The 27,422-nt window shown below is 43.1% G+C and overlaps 1 protein-coding gene across 3 annotated transcripts; it reads left to right on the top strand.

Moving 5' to 3' along the window:
• The first annotated feature begins 60 nt into the window (after positions 1 to 60).
• On the top strand, positions 61 to 26,099 carry AANAT (aralkylamine N-acetyltransferase). 3 transcript variants are annotated; one of them, XM_048487929.1, is made up of 5 exons: positions 61 to 714; positions 15,361 to 15,433; positions 21,281 to 21,547; positions 22,708 to 22,862; positions 23,638 to 26,099. In XM_048487929.1, the coding sequence occupies exons 3-5, from the start codon at positions 21,391 to 21,393 to the stop codon at positions 23,941 to 23,943; spliced, it is 618 nt and encodes a 205-aa protein (XP_048343886.1). In that variant the 5' UTR covers positions 61 to 714; positions 15,361 to 15,433; positions 21,281 to 21,390; the 3' UTR covers positions 23,944 to 26,099. The 3 variants fall into 3 exon arrangements, with proteins under 3 accessions (XP_048343886.1, XP_048343887.1, XP_048343885.1); XM_048487930.1 differs by lacking the exon at positions 61 to 714 and adding an exon at positions 948 to 975; XM_048487928.1 differs by lacking the exon at positions 61 to 714 and adding an exon at positions 8,191 to 8,724.
• Positions 26,100 to 27,422: the final 1,323 nt, after the last annotated feature.

The raw sequence follows: 27,422 nt of genomic DNA, 5'->3' as shown, positions 1-27,422 counted from the left end.
AGGGGAGAGGAGGAGGAGGAGGAGGAGGAGAAGAGAAAGAGAAACAGCCGCAGCTGCGGCGGCCGCCTGGCCCACAGCGCAGTCACCCTCCGGAGGGGGCGGCGCTATGGCGGCTGGGCCCCGCCCCTCGTCAAATAGGGGCCTCCGCTGCGGGCGGGGCGGGGCGAAGAACGTAGAGTACGCCAGGGGGCGGGGCGTCGGGGGCGGGCGCGAAGGCAAGGAGAGGCGGGGCAGCAGGGCAGGGACGTGGGGACAGGGAAGGTGTTGAGGGGCGAGGACAGGCTGGTGAGGCGCGAAGGATAGAAGAGGCAAGGGAATCAGAGGAGGTTTGTAGGTAACAAGAGAGGGGGAAACAGCAGCCAAACGAAAGTGGCTGGAGTGCAGATGGAGGGAAGGGGACCCCAAAAGTAGGGGCTCTAGAAGTGGGGTGATGGAAAGGGGAGCAAAAGCCAGACCAAAATAGCAATGGGAAACAGGGCAGGTGAGAGGGTAAAAGAGGGGCAGCCTGCAGTTTTTTTGAGAGGGCTCCCCCAACTAAGCATATTTGAAGGGACAGTAGAGGGGAGGTAGAGAGGGAAAGGGGACATTGAGTGGGAGTAGGAAGGAGCTGGTTGAAGGGAAAAGGAAGGCAAAGCAATGAAACTTGTGGAAAAGAAGAAAACCAAGTGGCTGAAAACGAAATGCGGCATGAAAGGCAGCTATTGAAACCTGAAGGTATTTAAGAACATAAGAAAGAGCCTGCTGGATCAGACCAGAGTCCATCTAGTCCAGCACTCTGCCACTCGCAGTGGCCCACCAGATGCCTTTGGGAGCTCACATGCAGGATGTGAAAGCAAGGGCCTTCTGCTGCTGCTGCTCCCGAGCACCAGGTCTGTTAAGGCATTTGCACTTTGAGATCAAGGAGGATCAAGATTGGTAGCCATACATCGACTTCTCCTCCATAAATCTGTCCAAGCCCTTTTTACAGCTATCCAGGTTAGTGGCCATCACCACCTCCTGTGGCAGCATATTCCAAACACCAAACACTTTCTCACTTTACCAAATGTGTTTTAGAAACCCTAAATCTTCTATATTGGTGAAGGAGTCCTGGAAATACGGAGAGAGAACAGGCTTAACCTGAAACTTGTTTGGTAGCCCGGTCAGTTTTGCTGGCCATAGATTATTCCTAGTGTCAAGGTTAAAGGTAGACTAATGGAAGTGTGGTAGCTCAAAAGTTACTAAGGCAGCTGCTGAAGTCCTATCTAGTAGTATGCCGTGTGATAGTGAGATAAAAGTAACATAATTGAACCACTTGGAATATTATGGGACGTTCTGTCCAGTGTGGTGGTTAATGAATGGTGCAGAGGCGCCTTGGCCCATGTTGCTCTGCCCGACTCTAAACACCCTCCTAGTTCCTCCCCCACCCCCAAAAGCCCAGTCAGGTGGTGGAGCAGAGGTGCCTTGATGCCTGCTACTCAGTTGGCCCGCAAACACCCTCCCTGTTCCCACCCCCAAAAAGCCCAGGCCAGGCCACAGAGCAAAGGCTCCTTGGAGCATGTAGCTTCGCTGGCCTCCAAACAGCCTCTCAGCTCCCCCCACCCCCAACAGCCCTGCCCAGCAGTGGAGCAGAGGTGCCTTGGTATGCCTTGCTCATCTGGCCCACAAACACTCTCCTGGTTCCCCCAACTCCCAAAAGTTCAGCTCAGTCAGCAGAGCAGAGGCACCTTGGCCCACACTGGTCTGCCAACCTCCAAACACCCTCCTGGTTCCCCACTCCCTGAAGTCCAGCCCAGTCGGTGGAGCAGAGGCACTTTGGCGCATGTTGCTCTGCTGGCCTCTGAACATCCTCCGTGTTCCCCTCACCCCCAAAAGCCTAGGCCAGATGGCAGAGGAGAGGTGCTTTTGCACTCACTGCTCAGCTTGCCTGCAAACACCCTCAGGGTTCCCCCCACCCCCAAAAGTCCAGCCCAGCCAATGGAGCAGAGGCGCCTTGGCTCTGCCAACTTCAAAACACCCTCCCAGTCCCCTGGTCCCCACCCCCAGAAGCCCAGCCCAGGTGACAGAGCAGAGGTGCCTTGGGGGCCCGCTGCTTATCTGGCTTTCAAATATGCTCCAGTTCCCACCCCCACAGCTTCCCCATTCTACCCAGCCCCAAGCCTCAACTTTTTGCCCTCCCCCAACCCAAGCCTCCCCATTCCAAGCTATCCTACCCCAAGGCTCTCCTTTCAACTCTCACTCCACCACAAGATTAATCTTTAGCCTCACTTTTCCACCACCCCAATCTACACCTTTCCACCCTCCCTCCACCCCATGCCACAGGACAAGGTAGGTTGGAGGTATTGCGCCAGGAGGAGGGGGGAGACTGAAGCCCCAGTAAAACCCAGTAAAGACATGCTTACTGATTTCCCCTTTGCTAGGGCCCATTGCATCTCCCACCACAGTGGGCTTTGTAGCTAATACATAAAATAAATAAATACAGGTTTGGGGTTTCTATGCAAAGGCTCTCTTCCCCTTTGCCATTTCTAATTCATAATGCACTAGTTTCCCATCACAAGCAGATTTCAGCCTAACTTGACAAATTAAATATGATTTCTACTATGTTTGACAAAATGTCAGGTAGGTAGGTAAACCCACGGCAGATTTGAAACTTAAGGAAATTGCATTTTTCAAGAGATTTAGTTCAAACACAGCCGGCTTTCCCAGTGTCCCTAAATTTCCACTTAGGAAATACTCTTGCTCCACCTTGTGGATGTTCTTTTCAATTGACAGTATATGTTATTTCAACATAATGGTTTCAAACAAATGAGGGGAAATTATAATGGTTATAATGATGTAGAGAGTGATTTGGATAATCTGCTATTTTCCCATGGCATAGAGGTGGGAATCACTTAACTGCTAGTTGTTGAAGAAGTGTAATCCCGTCGCAAACCCATTGTAGATATATAGACCTTTTCCAGTGTTCATACTAAACTCTCTGCTGCTTTTCTCTAGAGGTGTCTTGAGTCAGAAGCCTAGTTCATTGCAGCTGTTCTTTTAAAAATACATAGTCATGGTCATAAAACTATAGTATACACAGAGTTGAAGCAGTAGTCTACACCTAGCACCATGATGTGGAATTAGCCCCATCTGCTGGCAATTTGTAAAAGTGCAGCAGCATGGTATCACTGGCTGCCACCCTTATTGTAGAAAGTCCAAAGTCTGCCGGATGGTCTTGGAGAAATCAGAGATTTATTTACTTCATTTATATTCCCAATGGGAATCCAGAGTGGCTTACATTGTTCTCCTCCATTTTTTCCCCTCCCAACAGCCCTGTGAGGAAGGCTAAGCTGAGAGTGTGTAAGTGCCCCAAGATCTCCCCGCCAGCTTCCAAATGTGATTCCCAGATTCTGGTCAAATGTTTGAATGGCTAGAACACACTGGTGCATTGTTTTGAGGTATAAAACAATTACAAATCTAGGAGGGCAAGAAGGGGCCCATGCTGCTTGCCTCCCTTCCCCCCCAGCACCCAGCAGAACTTGCCAGCTGCCACTTGCTCACCCCTCACGGCCTTCCTGCCACACTGATTGCCTCCCTCTCCTTCCCCTGCTGTCAGCCCCCAGCCGAACTCACCTGCCACGATTTGCCTGCACCACTCATACAGCGTGCCCCACTTGTCCCCTGCTCACCCAGCCCGCCACGCTGCTTGCACGGCCTAGTCCATCTCCAGCCCTCTCCCAAACCCCATGGCCAATGGCCAGGCCTGGACTCCATGTCATTGAGGGAAGGGGCACAGTAGAGCCCCTGAGAGGCCCCCACCCACCCTGGCTCCTGACCACCTCAAGGGCTCCTGACTGCTTTGCTCATGCCCACTCTGCTTGGGGCTGGCTGGAGCCCCCTCCCCTTCCTGAGCAGCCCCAATCAGGTGGGGAAACCACACAGCAGCGATCGCCACCCCAGCAGGTGAGAGTGGGCAGGATCGGGACCTTCCGAGTTCAATTGGGGGAGGGTGCAGTCTCACTGGGCTCTATTTGGTCTAGGTATGCCTTTGGTGCAAAGGAAATCACAGAGATATTGACTTTTGGGAGCAAATGGTAGTTGCCTAATACAGTTGAAGGATATCTAAAAGCAGGGGCTGGGAGGAAGTGAGTTGTGTGCTTAATCTATTATTTTTTTAAATGGTTACACCTAAGTGGTTTGAAACGTGTTCCCTTGTTATTTTTAGGGTGATAGAATAGTTACTAATCAGTATGGTAATACACAAAAAAGTGAAAAGAATTAATTTCTACAGAGTCTGTTGTTTGGCTGTCACTGCTCCAATCAGTCTCTCCTTCTTTGCTGCAACAACTTTTTAACATTTGAAAACTTTTTTAACATTTGCCAAATTTACCCAGGTATCTAGAATTGCCAGCTGTTGAACTGGTGCTTCGGCTATGCTATGTTTTTCACAGTCATTTTATTTTCAGCAATTGGTAAGTTATATAAGTTTAATAACTGCATATCAAGATATGGTAAAGGTACAAGAGCAGTCCACCGAGTTTTTCCTCATTACTTGGCAACTTCTACAAGCGCTTCACACCAAAAGTAGTAATAATAACTTCTCACACTTTGTTGTATTAACCTGAGGCAGATAAAATTATTTTGTTGTACTATCTGATACGATTCTGCTACTAACTGGAAGCATAAGCACCTTTCTGAGTATGCTCAGTAGCCTTTGGTTAGGGACTAACAATTCCAAAAGATTGTTGAGGTAGGTCTTCTTTTTGCAAAAAACTATGCTGATTCTTCCTCAGTAGGACTTATTCTGCATGCTTAATAATTCTTTAAAAACTCCTAGTTTACCTAGTATGTACTTTGTGCTAACCAGCCCACTACTTTTTCTGAAATCCTTTTTAAAATTAATGCTAAATTTGGTGCTTTCTGGTCCTTTGGTAAGATGGCAAATGTTAGGGATGAGCCGTGTAATTTAGTTCAGAGTTCAGTCATTTCACACTGTATTTTTAAAGCACCCTTATGGGTATGGTACTAGACCTGGTCATTTGTTACTATTTAGTTTCTGTTTAGAACAGCATCTGTACTTCTTAAGACACCTTCCCTCAAAATAATGGTTATGATGCCATTTATCTGTCCACCATTTCCACAATGAAGACTGATGCCAAGGGTCTCAGCAGTCGTTCTGCCTTCCCTTTAGCCTTTTTTTCCCCTTCTTCTTAGAAATCTAATGGGTCAGCTGCCTCCCTGGATATTTCCTCTTTCCGATATTTGTCTTAATAAACTGGATCCAATAGATATGTTCTGCTGAAGGTGGCTCCTTCCACCATTTTAAGAGGATCTCCTGCTGGTGGAACAGATCCAGAGTATCCAGTTTTAAACTCTTATGCTCTTCAGATTTCCTCTCTGTCTGCCCTACTGTCAAGAGTTTGTGCTCCTTCATGTTTTCATCACTGGGACAAGACTTCCATTTAAAAGATATCTCCCTTCCTTTTGTGGTTTCCTTAAACCATAACACAGGCTTATTAAGCATGGTGGCATCCTATTGGCCTCATTATTTGTTTTTTAAAATGTGTGGTCTTTGTTCTATCCGAGCTTCAGTTATTGTGGTTTTAAAACTCTCTTTGAGATACTTATCCTCTTTATTTGCTCTTTTGGCTTCCGTTTGACTGACATTTCTCTCCCCCCTCCTTTTTTTTGGTAGGTTTCCACATGGGCTAAAAATTATGTTGGACTTTGGGGCAAATTTTCATTTATTTATAAGCTTAACTTAGTAACATTTACAAGTTTAACTTAGCCACGTTCTCAATTGGTTCAGCAACACTTGCATCTCACACTATCTCCTGGTTATAGAAGTGACTGTTCAAAGGCATCAACATTCAGTGAGCAACTTTATATTATTAAAAAAATGTGTATCTGAGTCCAGGTGGTTAAAAAGAAGGCATCCAAGCCAGACTAATTGCATATACAGTGGCAAAAAATATGTGGGTGAATATGTGGGTAGATAGCAACCTTTATTGATCTTAAAGGTCAACTTCAAGGTGATCTTTGGCTGTATGGCATGAATCAAGCTACTTTCGGGAAAATTGTTGAAGTTCTGAAAGCAATGAATCAATTTAGACTTCCTGTTACCAACAGGAAGAGAAGTAGTTGTACTACCAAGCATGTCTTAGCAATAAAACTATAGACTTGCTAGTGAATTTCTGTTAGGGTTCTAGGAAAAAAAATACTGAAAACTATGACCAAAAACGTTTCAGCCTATAGGACAACTTTTAACACCACACAGAACTCTTTGAAGATTTTTACATTTTTGGTGTCCACCGTGTTTTCTGGAATTTGATGCATAAAATGTTGATATTAGAATGTAGAGATTATTAAATCTAATTAATAATAAAAATTATTGTCGTAAGTAAGAAACATGGACATATCCTTTAAAGCAGGTAAAAGATGAAAACTCATATTCTATATACCGTATATATTCGTGTATAAGTCGACCTGCATATAAGTCGAGGAACCTAATTTTACCACAAAAAACTGGGAAAACTTATTGACTTGCATATAAGTCAAGGGTGGGAAATTCAGCAGCTATTGGTAGATTTCAAAAATAAAAATAGATACCAATAAAATTACATTAATTGAGGCATTAGTGGGTTAAATGTTTTTGAATATTTATTTCAAAGGAAAACAGTAAACTAGCTCTGTAAGCCCTGATTCTCCCTTTAAATCCACTCAGAAGGGGGGGGGGGTGATTTAAAGGAAGAATCTTGAGAAAATTTGAGAGTGCCTGTCAGGGAAGGAATGTTTATGTTAGCAGTACCAACATTTCAGAGTATCTTTAGGAGACTCTCCTGATGATACCAGCCAGGTTTGGTGAAGTTTGGTTCAAGGGCTCCAAAGTTATGGACCCTCATCTACTAGCTCCCGTTGGAAACAATGGGGGATGGGGCATCCCCTTTGGTGGTCCATAACTTTGGACTCCCTGAACCAAACTTCACCAAACCTGGCTGGTATCATCAGGAGTGTCACCTGATGATACCCTGAAATTTTGGTGCCGCTAGCCTAAAAACTGCGCCCCCTTAGTGGCTGACAAAGTAAAAACTCTAAAATATTTTTTAAAATACACCTCACTTGTATATAAGTCGAGGGGGGCTTTTTCAGCACAAAAAATGTGCTGAAAAATTCGACTTATATGCGAGTATATATGGTATAACCAGAGGCATAGCAAGGGGGGAAAGCGCCCGGTACACCGGTGCATCCTCCGCCCCCGTCCCGCCCTCAGAACTCCCTTGCCACACCCCCAGAGAACTCCCTTGCCACAGAATAATGTTCAATTATTCAAAGGCTTGCAAAATAAATTGACATCTGGTTATCACTTACATGTAGATATAGGTATATTGATCAATGAAAATGGAACAGTGAATTACATTGCAGCCATTAGCAGTAGCACACTATGAATCTTGTTGAATTAACTTTTCCTGGCAATTAATGTATAGGTCTTTTTCTTGTTGGCAGAGAAATGTTCAGGGGGAACAGGATCTTGTAAGCATTTGGCTATTTTGTGAAAGCATCTGGAGAATATTTCTTGAGCTTGGTAAATAATTGAAGTCTTCTTTGATCAATGGCTTCAGCATCTGACATACAATCTAATACCCATCTTGTCCAATACTACTGAAAAGGTGGTGCTATTTAAAAATATCTTCCAGCAGAGTTTCTTTCTGTGACTATTGGAGGATAGTACTGTTGTTAACATATAGGTGCATAACACATTATGCACAGGTTTTTGGAAATTTTGTGGCAGTGGCATGTATTGGATTGTATCTTTGCATTTTTTTAGCTTTTCCAGAGACCATTCGTGGTGTAGTGGTTAAGAGCAGGTGGATTCTAACCTGGAGAACTGGTTTTGATTCCCCATTCCTCCCCTTGAGTGGCAGAGGCTTATCTGGTGAACCAGATGTGTTTCCACACTCCTGCATTCCTGCTGGGTGACCTTGGGCTGGTCACAGTTCTCTCTGGACTCTGTCAGTTCCACCTACCTGACAAGGTGTCTGTTGTGGGGAGAGGAAAGGAAAGGAGCTTGTTAGCCACCTTGAGTCTCCTTATAGGAGAGAAAGGTGGGATATAAATCCAAACTCCTCCTTCTCCCCTCCTCCTCTCCTTCTTGTTCTTCTCTTCCTCCTCCTCTTCTTCTTGCTGTTGTAACCTACTGATACATCTAGTGAGGTGGCCTATGGACACTAGTACCTAAAAAAATTGGAGGGTTACTGCAGACACCAGGAAGCAAACTGACTCTAAGAAAGTCACTAATCTCTCTTTGTCTCTCTTCCCATGCATGCTTTTAAAATGCCTCCTTAAGCATTTCATTTCCCTCAGTAGGTGGCACTCTTTAACAAGCCAGTTTCTGAATCTGAATACAGTTAATGCCAAATTGTATTACTCTCATAGGTTAACATTGCATCTGCAAATGCATGAGACTTGAAGTGAAACTGCAATAAACTGAACCAGACACAACTAGTGAAGTTCAGACAAAATCCTTCCCATTCTCAAAACAGTCTTCTTTAACTGAGGAAATAGGAAGTTTCCACAAGACATTAATCATCACTAGCCTCAATGTGCTTTTTCTGCAAGAAGTAGAGCCCAAGACACCACAATGCACTGAAAAATATTTTGTCCATATGTATCATTTTGCAAGGATCATTTGAAGATGAAACCAACACCATTTCCATTTTCTGTAAACAGAAAATAGACTGAGAAGAAAATAAGAGTACAGTCCAGTTTGGGGTGAGTATGTGTGGGTGTGTGCTGTGTTGGCTGGAGGTGGTGCAGCAAAGGCAGTGCCGTGCCACCTCCAAAGGGGCTTTAGGTGGAACAGAAGGGAGGGAAACCCAAATTCTCTCCCACCACCTGAATTACTCCATTGCTGCCAATCATCCAAAGGGACGGGGGCTAGTGTTCCCAGGATGGGACACTGATAGAAGCTAACATCAGCTCCCTGGGAATCTCCCCCCCCCCCCTGCTGGTCCAGAATTCCAGGTTTCACCACTGTAGTACTGAGGGGTGACCAGCCGCCGGTGCCTCTGCCCCCACTGCTGGCAGGGTTATAGATTGTTGAGTACACCTCCCAGGGTGGGAGCAAAACACGTTCTGTCAAATGCAAGGAGAACTGTAAGGGACAGCAGTTTTTAAAGATTAAGTTTGACCAAGTAGCAAATGCTTTTAAATGTTGGGTTTAGGTAGCAAAAGTTCAGAAGCTTCGTGTTGGTAACCTTGCACTTTAGGCTATGTAGTGTGTGTTCCTTCACCACTGGAACAATCAGTTATATTTCTGCAAATAAAACATGTAAAATACCATGAGCCCTGGAAATTCATTCTCCATCTGGAGATGTAGAAAGTAGAAAACTTCATTGAGTACTTCTGGAATCTGCCAGAAAGTTTTTATGTATGGCTTTGTTATGGGATTGGGTAGAAGTTGGATCTAGATTATTTTAAATGGATCAATATGAATTCATTTAATTTTAATGCTGAAACAAAATAAAATAACTGTCATATTGTATGTCATGTCTTAGTCTCTAGGCAGTATTAGCCACAAACCTGCGCATCCACCTCTTTGTAGTGCTGTGATGGCTGAAAATGTAATTTCAATGCACAGATCCTCGTGAATTTTGTGCTGGTTATCCCAAATTCACCCTCAAATCACATATTATGTCCTTAGCCACATCCTGCACCACAAAAATCCCAGACCTGGTCTTCGTGGTGCTGCCATGCTGAAAACATGTGGTTCAGAAGCCTGGATCCTCATGAGTTTTGTGTTCAGTCACCCCAAACTCCAGATGGTGTTTAGCTCTTTCAGTAATTTTAAAGTACCAATAAAACATCCCAGTTATAATCAAACTACTTTATATTAAATGTATATCAGATTAAGGAAAGAGGGGAGGATTCAGGGAGTGCAGTAAGCTTAGGAGAAAACTGTCACTGCCTCCACCAAAAACCTGGTGAAACATGTTTGTCTTGCAGGTCCTGCAGAATTGAGCTACCGTATATTCTCGACTACAAGCCAACTTTTTCAGCACATTTTTAATGCTGAAAAAGCCCCCCTCAGCTTATACTCGAGTATATATGGTAAGTCTTGCAGGGCCCTGGTCTCCATCAGATTGAGGCCAGGGCCAAAAAAGGCCTGGCCATAGTTGAGGTCAGCCAGACACTCTTTGTTCTGAAGCATGAATTCTCAAGATCTTTGGTTTGGGTCACCCCCAAACTCACTATCAAATCACATATCATGTCCGTAGCCACAGATTGCACTACAAAAATAATGGATCCACTGGCTTGAGGCTCCACCATGGTGCAAAAACAGCTTTCCAAGCATTTATCTTGGTTATTTTTTCGTTGAGCAACCCTAAATTTTCCATCAAATCATGCATCATATCCATAGGCATGGATTACACCAGAAGAATCACAAATCCACTGCTTCATGCCATTGCCATGGTGTAAAAACTTTAATTCTGAAGCACGAATCCTCATGGATCTTTGGGATTTTTGCATTAGGATATCCCAAAAGCATAGATCTGAAGCACAGATTCTCATGTATTCATATGATTTTTTGGTGGAGTTATGCCAAACTCAACACCAGATCACTTATCATACCTGTATCCACAGACTACATCACAGAAATCACAGATCCACCACTTTGTGGTGCCACAGTGTCACAAAAATATGGGTCCCAAGTATGGATCCTTGTGATTTTAAAGTGAGGTCACACAAAACTTACTATCAAATCATTTATCACATCCTTGGCCACAGATTGCATCACAAAATGGATCCATTGACTCAAGGCACTGCCATGATACAAAAACATGGATTCAAAGCACAGATACAGATGGATCCTCAGGGTTTTTATGTGGGCAGACCAGTAAATCATGTCCATGGTGACCGATTGCTCCATAAAAAGACTGGATTCTCCTCTTTGTAGCACTCCCATAGAAACAATGATTTAAAGCATCAGTTTCTCATGGTGTGGAGAAAAGCCTAACAGTAGCTGATTCCAATAATCCTTTGAAATAATTTGCACCTGATGATTGCATGCTGGAAGAAATTTTCAGAGAGTGAACATTCTATCTGCGGCAGCTAAAACAGTTGAACTAAGATTTCACAATATATGGGTTGACTAGAAGCTCTCTCTATGCGTGCATGTATTTATGTCAGTAGAGATTGTTTACTGTTCTGGTTGAACTTGGAATCTGAAACTGATAAACTGTAACTACATATAAAAGAGTTACTTTGTTTAGTTTGTAAGGTAACAAACTCAGGCTTCAGATAAATTTATTTGCTGTTTCTTGCTTCTTAAGAAACGAAGGTAACGCTACCATCACTAGCCATTTTAAGTCTATTAAGTTATGGCCAGCCTTGATTTTGATGGTATTGATTATCTATCAGCTGACTATATGTTCTCTTTGCAAATGCTGTTTTAATTGTTGAGGAATGTGTACCTCTCAATAAAATTCAAGATTTTTTAAATATTGGCTCTGAATGCTTCGTGCCAACCAAATCAGGATCCATGCAGTGGCAGGGGGTTCCTCTTGCTCTACATGTGGATTCTCAGAAATTTTACATGGGCTTACCCAAAAGGCATTAGGAAATCACACATCACATCCATGCTCACAGAATGAACTACAACCCCCCCCCCCGATGTAGTGCTGTCTTTGTAGTGCTCCCATGGAGCAAACACTGTATTAAAAACTTGGATCCTCCTGGATCCTTATAATTGTCAAATGGGCCCCACAACATAGACTGTAAGAACACACATCTCATCAGTGTCGATGGAGTGACCAACAAAAAAACCAGATCTAGCATTTCATGGTTCCACTATAATTTGGGAACTGTATTGAAATCGATGGATCCTCACTCCGATAATATGCATTACATTACTGTCTATGGAAGGCTCCAGAAAAAGCAGAGATAAGGCTATTTATGGGATCACCATACCAGAAAAACTGAATTAAAATGTGTTGTCATTGAGTCATAATTTTATATGAACTTCACAATAATCAACTGTAAATTCACACATCATGTCAGTTTCTATGAATTGAACCACGAAATACATGGATTCTGTGGCATTTGGGGGATTTCTGAAAAAAAGCCAAATCCCCATACTATTATGGGTTTTTGTGTGGGAGGGACTTTCAAAAATTTTGGCGCCATTATTCCTTATGTGAAATCTTTCCAGGGCTCTGGGTGGCTGTTTTTTAATGTAGAGTCACCAAATTTGGAGCATAGCTGCTAATGACTCTCCTTGGGTGTGATTTACTTTGGGTTGGTGTGTAATGTTACGAGCCCCCAAAAGGGGGTTAATAAAATTAGACACACATACCGGACCTAATCTTTACCAAATTTGGGTTCTTGTAACGAGAGTCACTTGCAGCCAATCTGCTAATTTTAGGTCTGTGCCGTAAAAAGCAGCCCTCCGTACCCTAAAAAACATAGCCTACAATGAAGCTATCTCAGACTGGAGAATCTCCTAGAGAAAAGCAGGTACTCAAACTGAAGGTTTCAATTGGCTCCATTGCAATTTATGGAAAATCTTTGTGGGGCTCTGAGGGGGGGCTGTTTTTATGTCATAAAAGCACCAGATTTGTAGAGGCACCAAATTTGCAGCATAGGTCCCGTGACTCTTCTTAGAACTACCCCCAAGTTTGGTAATGATTGGGTTGGTGGGCCCAATTTATGAAACCGGAGAACTTCTGGACTCCTATACCCTACTATTGTAAACATTCTGTGTTGAGTTGAGAGCAGAGTCTGTGGAGTGAAGTCTCTCCGCTCTGTCTCTGGTGTGAAGGAATTCTGGTCCAGCTCAGATAGCTGGCAGGATTCTAGTGACTCTCCTCAAGTTCCTTCCCTTTAATGGTGGCAGCAGAGTAAAAAAAGAAGATCCCTGAACACTAGCCTGGGATATTTTGGGTGGCAAAGGAAACCCCACTGGTCAGTTTAGGGGAACCTTGACTGTAGGCCACCCGTCCCGTTACAATTGGTGGCTAGCGGTGGGCTAATATCTCGCCCTCGAATATAAGTGTCCCCATTACAATCGACTTTTACTTTTTCTCCTTGTTACCATGGAAACAGCCAACACTGTAAATCCAAGCTTATTGCATCAGGACATGAATAGGTACTGGTGCACAGACACAAGTCTTTGAGGTAGGGAGAAAACATGGAATCTGGATATATCTAACAAACTGCAAGCACTGTTTTGCTTGTGGAACAGAAATTTCCCACTGTGCTCCCAAACAGTGTCCTTAGGGTTCAGGGAATTCCCCCTAGTGTAGTGTTGGATACAACACAAAGGACTATAATGACAGAAGAAACCATATTTAAAAATACCCATATGCTGAGAGGGCAAGCATTGGATAGAACCCATGGATTCTTCATGAATAATGAAATAAAATCTCCCCTTGGTAAAAAAAATATTGGTGGTAGAAAGTATGGCAACCTCATGGGGTTTTCAAGACAAGAGACGCTCAGAGGTGGTTTGCTGTTGCCTGCATTTGCCTAGCAGCCATGGACTTTTTTTGGTTGTTACCCATCCAAAGGCTAGCCAGGATCAACCCTGCTTATCCCCATGAAATGTGTTGAGGTTGGGCTATCCAGATCAGGACTAAAAAAAAAAAAAGTCAAACATTATTTTCATTGTTGTGAAAGAATCTGTTTTTAACACCCTATTTTTTTTAAAAAAAATAAAGCTTAGAACTGCTACCCTCATTGCGTTTTGCTGATCAAGCCTATTTCCAGTGCCTGCATGCCCTTCGCGCATCCCAGAAAATAGAAACCAAAAAATTACATTCTGTACATCTTGCCCTTACTTTACATTGGGAAATGCAATCCAGTTACTTAGAATGTGTATCTTGAATGTTACCGTGCTGAAATTCTCCAACAGAAATAAAATCTTTTTTTTTTAGTTTTTAACTTTACTGAAGATCCTCAAGCAATCTCCCAATATACCTAGTGCAAGGCAGATTCACCCGGCACCTTCCCTTTACGTGTTTAGGCTCATAGAGAAGACCTTCCTCTTCACTCAGACATTCAACTAGCTGTCTGTGTGTAACTGTCACCCTTAGAATGTTCGTGCTGCTTAGACTGTTCACTCACATGGCCAGATAGGAGCAGTGGAAACAGTACATAGGCAGTAACTCGAGTGAAAGTGAAACACATACACACACATATACATGAGGGAGGGGGGAGGGAGGGAGGGAGGGGTGGCATGCAAGGGAAGAGAGGGAGGGAGTGGGAAGGGACAGTGGGGAAGGCATGCAAGGGAAGAGAAGTGAGAGAGGGGAGACAGTGAGGGGTGGCATGCAAGGGAGGGGAGGCAGGGGGCCCAGCATCTTGATATGACCCACCCACCTTAGCGGAGGGAAAGGGGAGGGAGGGAGGGCGGGGTGGCATGCAAGGGAAGAGAAGTGCGGGAGGGAAGAGAGAGAGAGGCGACATGCAAGGAACAGGAGGGAGGGGCCAGGCACCCTAGATTCCCTGAATACTGCAGTTACAGTTAAGAAAACCAGGCACGCATTACTCAGGAGTAAGCTCAGTACAGCAACCGTGACATACTTTGAATGGCTGCATCGCGCCCCTTAGAGGGTTTCCTCAGAAGCAACACCCATTGCCACCAACCAAACTTACTCCCAGGTAAAGGATCATGACCAGCCAGCCTAGATGTATGGGAGGGGTGCCTTTCCATTCCCCCCCCCCCCAAGGAATGCGGGCACACACATCAATGACATTGCACAGTATCAGGCTGCGTGTTTGCATGAGCACGTACTGCTGGCCTCTGCAATTGATTTGCTGCTACTGTTCCTTTCCCATTTCACCACAATAAGCTACAGCAACGCGTGGCCGGGCCCCGCTAGTTTATAAATAAAATAAATTAATAACTGACTGCTGATGCTTGCAACAATGTCTAAAAATGTGCAGAGTTCAGTTATATAACACAGCAGGTCAAAGGGTAAATCCAGTGGACACTGTGAATAGGTGGATTTACAGTAACCTTACAGTAATGCTCACGAATGGTTTCCTTTAATGTTTTTATATGTCTAGCAAGTGCATGAGTGCTGTTCGTGTGCACACATTCCACCTGTTTTCTGTTGGCACCTTTACCTGTAGCTCATGTGTTCCCCTTCATATCTGGCAATCAGCTAAAACACTTTATCCCTCAGCAGAAAATCATGCCAAGAAATTAAAGCCTGCGAGGATCCTCTTGTTGCCATGTCACATTGAAGCAATTCTGCATCTTGCAGGGTTTAGAAAAGTCTTAAGAGCACCATCACGTGCTGTATAAATTACAAATATATAAGCTGGTGTTCCTTAAGCCTGTGCAGAACAAAAGCTGGAAACACATCGAAATCGACTGAGTCTGTTTTCTCTTCTTTCTGGCAGTACCTCTGCAAGGTTCACAGTGTCACCCAGAGGGAGCAGTTATCAGAATCTTTAAATGGAACTTCATTTATAGGTAAGACTCTGCATTTTTGCACTGATTGGTACAACACTGACCAGCATAGCTGGCAAAAATCACATTAAGAAAGTGGTTATGTGTTATTACTGCACTGGGGTTTATTTTTTACCAAATGACTGTTAAAAAATATAACAATAGTTCCAGAGAAAGGTGCCTACCACTTTTGTGACTTGTATTCATGGTAAATCATTTTGCACCAATCATTATTTCTAGAAGTATATTCTTACACAATCTTTAATTTTTATTTAGCAAAACTAATTGTGCGTATAGTTATTCATTAAATTAAGGCTTAATTTACCCAAAAGAAAGATTAGGAGTTTTTTTTAGGAAGGCTGTCAAAAATAATCTTACATCCATATACAGGTAAGTACTGTAATAAAACTTTTTATGTACACCTTGGTTTTATCTTTTTATGCATAACTTGGTTTTTATCAGGGGTCATCTTCCTTAATTGCTAAGGAGAAGATCACTACCCTAGACTTTTAAAAGTAGACTTGTCTGTAGTTTTATGCACCTTAAACTCAGCTCGGCACATCAGTATTAAGTCTTGCTAAACACAGTGAGACTTGCTTCATAATTAGAGCATTTGGGGTTGAAGTGCTAGTCTTCCATTGGACTGATGTACATAATAGTCCTAAAACAAATTATTCGAAAGGACGCCTAACAAGTGCTGCAGTTTATTTACCTGGAGAAAAGCATCTAAATAAATAGCTGACACAATTCGTTGTCCTAAAAGATGCCAAAACACATCTTTTACCAGAGATATACCAGAGAGATATTTTGCTTTGTTTTTACGTTATCAGCGCTGAAAATCTTCCAGAAAGTGTTTTTCAGTTCAAATCTGTATTTTAAATCAATGACATTAATCAATATATTCATAAGTAAAGCTTTCAGCCTTCGAGCAAAGGAAATGGGATGGAATTCCCAGACCTCCTTTCATGGCTTGTAACTGAAAAACATGGGTCACGTTTTCCAGAAGACCGGAACTATTAGTCCCAATGAAAGTAGATAGATGCAATTAAATTATCCTTGGCCTGATTTTTGTTAGTACTTGCTATAGTCGATTCTATGAGAGGACACATAGATTTTTTTTTTACATCTTTATCTGTGGAGATTGACTGTTAATGTTCGTTTACAGAGTATTAACGTGGGAATGATATAGAAGATGCTATAGTCAGTGGTGGGATTCAGCAGCTTTGCACCACTTCGGCAGAACCGATTGTTAAAATGGTGCTTGTAAACAACCAGTTGTTAAATTATTTGAATCCCACCACCAGAACCAGTTGTTAAATTATTTGAATCCCACCACTGGCTATAGTCTAGGACAGTCTATTCTTGGTACCTTGAACAAAGTTTCTCTAGCTATGCAATCCTTTTTTAGCAGAAAGAGCGTAACGGTGTTTAGTCCCATGAAAACTTAGTTATCCCTAGATCAGTGTTCCTCAGTGTGACTTAGCAGTGGATGGTGAAGCCTCAGAGAGTGAGTGGCAGATTAGCCCCCCCCCCCCCCCATGGCTGCTCCTGCCCTTTGCATCCTTCTTTTTCTTTCCTCGGTGCCAAACTATCACATTCTCCTCTCCCCCTCCCTTTTTGTGACAATATTGAAGGTAGAAAAAGCCCATCTGGCTACTGGCAGCTTCACAATGATAGCTGAAATAATGGCAGGGGTGGTGGGGAAGAGAAGGTTGGAGAGTAGATGGTAACTGTTCATCGTGCCATTGAAAAAATCAGAGGCGAGAAAGTGGCATGTGTGTGCATGGGCTCTGCTGCTGGTGCTCCTTCAGCAGCCAAACCTCTTGCCCTTGCTGCCCTCTACCTGCTGTGGAGGTGTCCTGCGCTTGAATCACTTGTCCACCTCTTCATTGCCATGTCGTCATGTATCTCATCACCTTAGTACCTCTGAGCGTACATCTTCCAACTCCTGCTGTGGCTCAGCTGGCAGAGGAGGAGAAGATGAACTCCCGTTTGATTGGCTGCAACACCCTTTGTGTGATGTTTGTTGGTTTCTCAAAAAACACTTGGCTTGGGTACTATGGAAAAATGGAATGCTGGAATAGAGGGGTGCCAATGTCAGAGTTTGCTTATGGCATCAAAAAACCTTGGGCCAGCCATGGATGGGTCACATACAAAATAAATTGGACTGGGGACCACTGCCCTAGATGGCATTATATTAATGGATATTAATCTGTTATGATTAATGGATTCCCTTATGGTGTAATCCTGTTTCCTTCAGATGCTGTATAAAGAAGGAACTCTGCATCTAATACCCAATTCTATATGTTCTTCATTCCTGCAGAATCACATACATATACACAGCTCTGTTCTGAGGACGGTGATCAATAGATCCTATCATAGATCACTAGGCTGCTTCAACACTTTGCATGCTTGCTTCTGTTGGGTTGGATCCTGCACTGCGCAGGAATAGGAATCATGGGCTTTCCCTACCCTAAAGTAGCTAGGACTGAGCACTAAGATTATACCTAGCCTCAAAGAAGATTCAGGCCTTAAGTCAAATCACTGCTGCTATTTCCTGGCTACTGTCATTTTGCTTCTCCTGTTAATGCACAACCGTGATGCATATTTATATAGGAAATAGCCATCAGGCACTTGTCACTATAAATCTGGTTGGGAGAGTGACAGTTGAGATTTCCACGTACAAATCATTTGTCACGTCTAAGCACTAACCTCAGGAAGGAACTTGTAAGAATGGGCTAATCTCCTTCACCTGATCTGTCCCCCAGTTCCCCTTTCACTCAGCAAAGCACACTGAGAAACAGCACACAGAAATTAACACACAGAGCACACGCACGCATGTTGCATCCTCATTGTTCCTTTCATTTTTTAGGCGCGACTATAACTGTTATTTATCAGAAAGCGATGCACATCCACTTGCTCCACTTGCTGCTCATTTCACATGGGTTAAAGTTCACAAATCCTCACAAACACAGGAAACGGGCATCCCGCGCCCTCATTTTTAGTGCCCAGCATCTGCCAGTTGCGTATCTCTTTTGTGTGGCTTTTTCATCAGATTCCATTAGCCAGGAGCCAGCCTGTAATTAGGTGGTGAAGTGGACACCTGTGAAGCAGCCATCATCAACCCATCTGGTGTATGATAAAAGAGGCTAAAACCCCCTCATCATTATCTGAATTTGTGCAGCATTTTATGTGGGAGTTTGGAATGGGTTCAGAGCCTGCATTGCGGAGTCTGCCATTACATCACTTTCATATTCCAGTCTGCAAAAATAGTGGCTCTTTCCAAAACTAGGCAAGTTGTGAATCGTAACTTGAAGCTTACTGGGGGAATGCAGGGTGAATGAGTGGCAGCGAATAGGCCCTTTGGGGGCAGGGCGAGATATAAATATGATAAAAATAAGTGTAATCCTTTCCCTGTTAGCCATTTGTTCAACTAAAAATGACCCTCCAGCTGCTTTTGCCGGTGAAGGATTTCCAATGTATTTTCATACAGGAAATGTGATTTTGAAAGGGAAAGCAGAGCGGGAAGAGTTTGGCACTCCCTCCTTTTTCTTTCCCCCCACTTCTCTCCTCTCAAGATAGTTTTAATTAAATAAACTTTCTTGTCCAGTTTATCCCTGAGGCTACCTGTTGAATTCATGGCTGAGGTGATGGCTGATTAACCCAAAGATATCCAGTCTCTTAACCATTTTATCTATTAATGCAGGTGAAACTTTCTGGTTAAGGACATGGTCTCTCTCCTTTGACTTGTTCAAAGTTTGCTTTGAATTGTTATCGCTTAAATTCACCTCAAGTGTGACTGAGAAGGGTGGGCTGTAAAGTAAATAAGCTATTACCTTTGAATATCCACTTTTTTTGTGTGTGTGTATGTCTGAGGAATCCTGGAATTTTGGCTTGTGTGGTTCTTACTGTTGTAATATATTTTTATTTAGTTATTCCCTGCTTTTCTCCCCAGTGAGAACCCAGAACAACTTATAGCATTATTACCTCCCCTCCCCCTCCATTTTGTCACAACATCCTTACATGGTGGGTTAGGTTGAGCTAGAGTAACCAGCCCAAGGTAACCAGCCCAGTAAGTTTCCATGGCAGAGAAGAGAATCAGACTTGGGTTTTCCCAATCTTAGTTTGATACTCAAACTACTGAACCATATTTCTTCAAATGCCTAGCTTCATTATTCAAGATGTCACCTTTCTCTAAACATCTTTTGCATTCTCATGCTGCTGTCTCATCACATACCTCTCTTCCCCATAAGCAGAGAACACCACTTTGTCCAAAGAACTTCGCATGTGATGCAGAATTGTAAATACATACAGATGCGCCTCATTCTCCCTCTCTCCTGTGAGAAGGGCAAGACATGTATCACACCACAAAATCACTCCATTCTGTGTCATGGAGAGAAACACAGCTTACCGTGACACACCTCTGAAGATGCCAGCCATAGATGCAAGTGAAATGCTAGGAGCAGTGAAATGTCAGACCACTGCCACACAGCCCAGAAAATCCACAATAGCCAGTTGATTCCTGCCATAAAAGCCTTCAACAACCTACATTTCATTACCTTTTAAAGCCTGATTTAGCGACCTTTGCCAAAACTTGTGGAATTCATTTAGCGTATGATATAATCAATGGTTCCATGTGTACCCACCTCCAACATTAATGATGAAAAACTCCTAACAAATGGGTATCCTTGTATTCTTCAGCCAAACGTACTCTGTTCTGTTTGCTTATATAGTATATTGAGCCAGAGCAGATTTATGGTTAGAGTATCAGACTGGGATTTGAGACCCAAATCCTCATTCTACCATGAAAGCCCACTGGGTAGCTTTGGACAAGTCACAGACTCTCTCAGCCTCAGTTACCTCACAGGATTGTTCTGAGGGTAAAATGGAGGAGAGGGTGATAATGTAAGGTGCTTTGGGGCCCCCACTGGGTAGAAAGGTGGGGTATAAATGAAGTAAATAAATAAAATCATAAATATTGCTTGAGCTTGCCTCTGGCAATCTAATCAGGAGTAAGAGAGCAACCTAAAATGACGATATTAGTGTGTATGTGTGCACACATGTATGCATGAAGGTAGCAGCAAATTCACACCAGTTTGGTCAGCTTTGGAGGACATTGGCCGGGGTGGGTGTCTTTCCAATCTGACTAGAAAGTTTTGTAACTAGCTGGTGTATATAGGAAATTACTTCTTATTAAGGGCTTTTCTGCTGACTACTGGAATTCTTTCTGTAGCAGTACCTTGGTAATTTCACACTTTCTAAATTTTACACAACAGATCATCTACTACCTTCACAATTGTTCTGTGTTTATCTCTGTTCTCCCTTTGTCCCTTCCAGTGGTCCTTATTTTCTTTGGTTTGGCCAGTTAACTAACAATTACAGGCCTGCTTTCAAGAAGGCAGGAGATTGAAGACATGGCATTAAGAGTCTGATTCAGTGTGGAGACCCAGTACATCCTTTCTAACACTTGAGTTTCTTCTTTTGCCACTGAAACATGGAGGGGTCCAGCACCAAGCAAGACACAATCTGTATCCATCAGGATTAGACTGTTAAAAGTGCTTTTGACTCCTCCAATCCAGCTTTTTAGTGACCTCAGACTAATCATTCCTTCAGAGACCACGTCCTGTGTTCTAACCCTTGCTTTTCTGTCATTACTGATTCACAGCTGCTGAGCATTTGGGAGTTTTTTTTGTGAGCTGGACAATAACACTGACACACCTCTGTGACCTTGTGGACCTTCATTTTCCCAGTGATGGTGTTGATGAACGCAGTAACTAATAGTGTAGACAGCTATCAGGCCTCAGATACCAGGGGTGTGTGTATATATAGAGAGAGGGATGCAAACAGACTAATTGGATATGTGCTGTGCAGGTATTTTCAACTGCTGGCTGATTGTGCTGGAGGCGGCTGACTGAAATAGCAACCTGCTGACTCCAAAAGGAGGAAAACATTTACAGAAGACACAGAAATAAACTGAGAGGATGTCTGTGATCAGCGCCTTGCCATTGCTCAAACCTGTTCACTTCAAACCTCTGCGGAACTCTCCCGGGCGCCAGCGTCGACACACTCTTCCTGCCAGTGAGTTTCGATGCCTCACACCTGAAGATGCTGTTAGCGTGTTTGAAATCGAGAGAGAAGGTAAGACAGCACCTCATCTACATCCTATTTTTTAAAAATTATCTACACCTGATTCCCAGCTCAATTTTATTTATTTAAAATACCCTGCCATATTTCCTTTAACCCAAGGAGAGCAGGACAAGTTGCAAGGACACAAAAAATTGAAAGGGTCCTGTAAAGTTTCAAATGGAAACAAAACAGGTTACCCTTTATCAGATGCCCTCTAAGCTGAACTGTTTTGAGTGCCTTTAACATGCATCCAGTGAATATGTATAGCAAGAGGCAGCTGACAGCCTTGCTCTCAACCTCTCAGGAAAAGTGAGACTGAGAAACAGGCAGGAAACATGTTCACTTAATGCCAAACATTGGAAATATTATGGAAGCTGAGTCTTGATGTATGTTACCCACCAAGAAGCAATACATATTGGAAATTGGGAAAAGGTAAAGTCAGGTTTTTCAGTCACTTGTCAGTGGTGGAATCTGAACGTAGCTGGTTATAGTGAAGCATTTTCACTTATATTTGGATGAGAAAACTGATTTTGTCGCAGAAATTTGAGATTTGCAGCCAAATCTGAAAATGATGAAAATGGCTTTTTTAAAAAAATGGAACTATATGAATGTTAAAGATGTCTTTAAGCACTGTTATGTATTGAACCGTGTGTGTAAGATGTTAAATCAGGTGTTTGAAAATGAAGTGTTCAGTGATTAAGACAGTTATCTACTTAAGAGTACCTAAAATGTTTGCCTTAGCCTTCTTCCTATGGATAGACTGAGAGTTAATGACTTTGGCATGTCAGGGGAATAAGGTTGACCCTTGCTTAGTTTGTTCAAGAGAAATTAAACTTGGTGTGAGAAAAGGAATTACCTGGAGAGTTTCTCACAGGAGCTATTGGTGGGAATGAGTAGCATTTTTCACCTAACTTTGGGGAATGAAAGCTAGAAGAAGCCATAGTGGAGACCCTGAAAACTGTAATCCATTAGATTCAGGAGTTCTGCTATGTCCTCTTGCCTCATCCTATCTGTATGTCTTTAGATCAGAGGGCAAATACAACATCTTCCCAGCCCCAGCAAAGCTGTATCTTAAGCCACTTTGAGTCTTCCAGAAAAAGACAGGGTATAAATGTAATGTAATAAATAAATAAGCCGAGAGTACAGAACACACACTCCTCTATTCCCTACAGCATTTATTTCAGTTTCGGGAGATTGTCCCCTCCACCTGGATGAGATTCGTCACTTTCTGAACCTGTGTCCAGAGCTGTCACTTGGCTGGTTTGAAGAAGGGCGACTGGTGGCTTTCATTATCGGTTCTCTCTGGGATCAGGAAAGGCTCAGCCAGGTAAGAAATATCCTTCTAAATGTATTTCTTTGACATTTTGTAACTGACAAGATAACAACTGAACCTAATATAAATGCACACTGGCCACCACATGTAGTGCGTAAACATACATTAAGAACAGTGGTGCTACTGCCCATATTTTTTATGATAAATGGGCCCCTAATAATCCTTAGTGTTTCTTGCAGCCATCTGTACCATTCTGTTAAAATTCCATCATCAAGATGGTAAAGACGGCATCCTTTTTTGTTTCTGCAGGGAGATGCATGGGGAAACAAGTGAAATGGTTTCCAGCCATGTCTAGGCATTGTATCAGGCAGGCAACTTATTACTGAATCGCTGAAGTAGAGTCCCTTCCTGGAGTACACAGATTTGGGATAGAGGCAAACCTATGGAACTTTTTTTTTATCTTGAAAAAGGAAACTTTCCATACAAAGAAAGTTTCAAGTCTTGTGTTCCAAGTCTTGAGTAGGTACTGAAACATTGTTACTCATCCTGAGTTTTTAGAAAATTGTTATGGATTTGTGAAGTGATAGATTGGAGAGAGACAGGCAGAAGTATTTTAGCACATTTCTTCATCTGCCTTTTTCAGGCTCAAAGGCAGCTGCTGGAAGGGGTGGTGGTAAAACCTGGTCATGGCAGCTACACATATGGCATAAAATTCAGCCGACTGCAATGCAAAGGGGAAAGAAAGATTGAACCAAAAGAAACTGAATGTGTCCACAAGGGAAAAACCAAATGTAATGACAACTTTCTGTCTCTTTCTTCCCTTTGGCAGGATGCTCTAACTCTACACAAGCCTCACGGCTCCACAGTCCACATCCATGTTTTGGCAGTGCATCATACCTTCCGTCAACAAGGCAAAGGGTCCATCTTGATGTGGCGCTACCTACAGTACCTGTGCTTCCTGCCATACGTTCGTCGAGCTACACTGATGTGTGAAGACTTCCTCATCCCCTTCTATGCTAAATGTGGTTTCAAGGCGTTAGGCCCTTGTGTGGTCACTGTAGGCTCACTGAACTTCATTGAGATGCAATATGCCGTTCATGGCCATGCATTAATGCGCAGGAACAGTGGCTGCTGAGGTCATGCCTTATTTTCCCATACTTTCCAGCTTGTGGTATTGCTGACTGGCAAGCGCTTTTCCAGTGATACTCAAGTCTTCAAGTGGAACCCCCTGAGGTGTAACGGGGAGCCCTATTGTTCGGTCTCCGGGTTGTCTCTTAGGCACAACATGGTACAAGGGCCTTTCACATCATTGGCTGGTCAGGAAGCGAGCTCACACAAAATAAGGGTTGTTGAGTTACCTTTTATGAAGTGTGGCAACCAGAGCTGAATTCATATTGATATGTCAGCAACAGGTAACATGTTATAGTCAGCTTCTACCATCACAGCTGTCATTTCTAGAATAAAGCAAAACTCTGTTCTGGCTTTCTTCTTTAAACGCAGTGACAGCCTCAGCCCAGCTTTCTTCTAACCTGAGGCTCAGATGGCTTTGCTCTGTATTCTACTGATGAGGAAACAGTATTCCCATAATCAATCATTCATTCTCTCAATCAACATGTGAAGGCACCAAAATTCTGGCATGATGTACATATCAAATTTTTCTCCCATGAGCTAGAATACTTGATTCTGTAGTTGAACATTTGGTGATTTTCAGCGTGTCTCCATTGTAGTAGCAATAGACAGTCAAAACATAAATTATCTCTTGTTCATAGCTACCATCGCTGTCACTACAGCAAATGTCACACCTTCGTGTTGAAAGGCAAACTTGCATATTTCCCTACAAAATCAGTATTTGCACAAATGAGCAAACAGCAGACTGTCAGCGTGGCTTTTCCAGTGACAATTCTCACCTTCCTATGATTAATAGTAAAGAAATTGCCTGAGGAGGAACACAGATTAATTAGGATGATGCAAGGAAACCCTCTCTTCAGGCTGATTTCTTGTGATTGTGTGCCTTTTAAACAAACACAAAGCCTCACTTGCTAAAACTGCATCAAGTGTCCCTCTCAGCTCAAGTGGGTTAGGACTTTCCACATCAGCTGTCTTTAAAAGAAATCTACTTTATATCACTGATTTCAGAAGAGATATTACACACTTTACTCTGTTCTACCCAAAAATAAAAATACGGTTCTGTGTTGTTCAGAGGAGGTGAAAGTGGTATCTCTGGAATCCCATCACAGTGATTTTAGCTGCATTCTGCTCTGTGGCCCCTGAGAATTCTGCCCCACTAATTGGTTTTTTAAAAAGTTCAGCCCCCCCCCTCCCTAATTTTTCCTGAAACATGTTAGTTTTTCAAAATCCAAATCTTCCAATTTTGTCATTTTTTCCTGGTTCCCTAAGATGGCTACCACTGTCTTTCAATACAAAGAAGATCCAGGGAGTGGCTGTGGGTTGATTCAACATTGATGTTCTGTCTTTTTGTGAGACAAGATATAGCATCAGTTGTGGGGGGTCAGAAAGCTTTCAGCTGAGACAAAGTGTAAACTACATTGCTCCCCCATTATGGGGGAAAGGGAAAGTAACCCATTAAACTATCTTGATCCCCGAATTAGTGCATTTAAGGCAAGCTTTGATGTGAATTGATTCTGCCTCGTGGATGTCATCTCCCTGGGTGGGGGAGTTGGAACAATAATGTTCATGTACACTGGTTTATGCCAGGAGTCAGTATAACCAGTGAGCAACAGAAAAAGATGCCATTGTGTCACCCAAAGCAATAAAAGTAAACTGTAGCCCCTGCTGAAGTACTAGTCACATACCACTACACCACAATGCAGTGGTTCATCTGTTTCACAGATTGAGCAACCATATGACTGGGAGAACCAGCAAAAAGCACATTGAGGCCGGGCTCCCCAGTACTGTCTCCGAGCACTGGATTTCAGAGATTCACTGTCTCTGAGGGAAGAGGTTGCCTTTACTCACCCTGGATAGTAGCCGTTAATGGTCCTATCCCCATGAATCTGTCTGACCCCCTTTTAAGATCATTTATGTTCATGGCCATTACTACATCCACTGGCAGTATATTCCACAATTTAATTGCTCCATCAGTAATTTTGTCTCTCCTGACAAAAAGATCAAGTTATGTATATGAGTATGTTCAGTAGTGCAAATGGACTCATTTGTCAGTTTGGGATTAGGGGAGGGGGAAGATAAACATTGATCATTTTATGGGCAAGCTACCTCATCCTCCACAGAAAAGGTGCTGATTTCATCAACAGCTTCAAAGACTGGGGGGGGGGGGGGGGGGGGGCAAAAAAAAAGGGGGGAAAATTCCCCCAAAAGGTTTTTTTTTTTTTAATTTTTTTTATTTAATTTTAATTTTGTGGTTGTGAGGTTCCCCCCCACCCCCCCCCCCCCCCACCCCCCCCCCCCCCCACCCCCCCCCCCCCCCACCCCCCCCCCCCCCCACCCCCCCCCCCCCCCACCCCCCCCCCCAGGGGGGGGGAATCTCAAAACAAGTGAGGACAATCTGCTCCAAAGCTTCTTCATTGTGTACATGTTATCATAGTAATGTAAATAGTTTGGGCAGCCATGTGTACAAGCAATATTTGTAGCTCTTACAACCCCATTGGAGACACTCGCACCTTCTGCATGCCATATCTCAATTGCAGTATCTTTTGTTGAATCAACAAATAAATGTATATTTTGTAATGGACACTTGTCTTTATTCTTCCCTCCTACCTCTGCTGTGTCACAGAAATAGCAATCATCAGGAAGCTATTTTAATGACTAGGGTGGGGAATAAAAAAGATTTGAGCGTCAGCCAAAAGAAACATGGATACTGGCTTGAGTCCTGCATCAAACAGAAATCTACAAGGAGAGGGAGCAAAGGAGAAGAGTTTAGATTTATACCCCCTTTTTCTTCTGCAAGGAGACTCAAAGGGGCTTACAAACTGTTTTTCCGTTCTTCTCCCCACAACAGTCACCTTGTGAGTTTGGTGGGGCTGGGAGAGTTCTCCAGAACTGTGACTGGCCTCAGGTCACCCCAACAAGCTTCATGTGGAGGAACAGGGAAACAAATCTAGTTATCCAGATAAGTCTGCCACACATGTGGAGGAGTGGGGAATGAACCCCAGATCTCCAGATTAGAGTCCACCTGCTCTTAACCACTACACCACGCTGGCAAAGCAGTTTGGAGGTTAATTAGTCAGACAGCTGAAATATCAATTCCAGTACAATGGCTAAGTACAACGCACTGAAAGGAAAACTAGTTTGCAACTTAATGAAATCCAAAGAAAAATTGGTAGCTTTAACCTCTGATCCTAACTTAGTCCCAACTTAATCTACCAATTTTCAGAGAGACTGAAAATACTTTAATATTCAGCTATTTGGAATTAGGGCAGAATATGGGTCTGAAGTAAGAACACTTTGCTTTTTAATTTTGTAAGACGTTATCAGTGTAAAACTAGACAATTGTCAAGGAACTGCCTTGTAGAAACCCAAATATTACTGATGATTACATTTTAAGTTGGATCCCATCAGCTTTCCCGCTGAAGCATGTAGAAGAGTACCTTTATTCATGAAAAGGCTGTGCCCAGGATAATAGGGCCCATGTGGCAA

This window comes from Sphaerodactylus townsendi, linkage group LG03, assembly GCF_021028975.2.
Source record: "Sphaerodactylus townsendi isolate TG3544 linkage group LG03, MPM_Stown_v2.3, whole genome shotgun sequence".
NCBI classification, from domain to species: Eukaryota; Metazoa; Chordata; class Lepidosauria; order Squamata; family Sphaerodactylidae; genus Sphaerodactylus; species Sphaerodactylus townsendi.
Note: the sequence above shows the minus strand (reverse complement) of the source record. Positions and strands in the feature narration are given on the sequence as shown.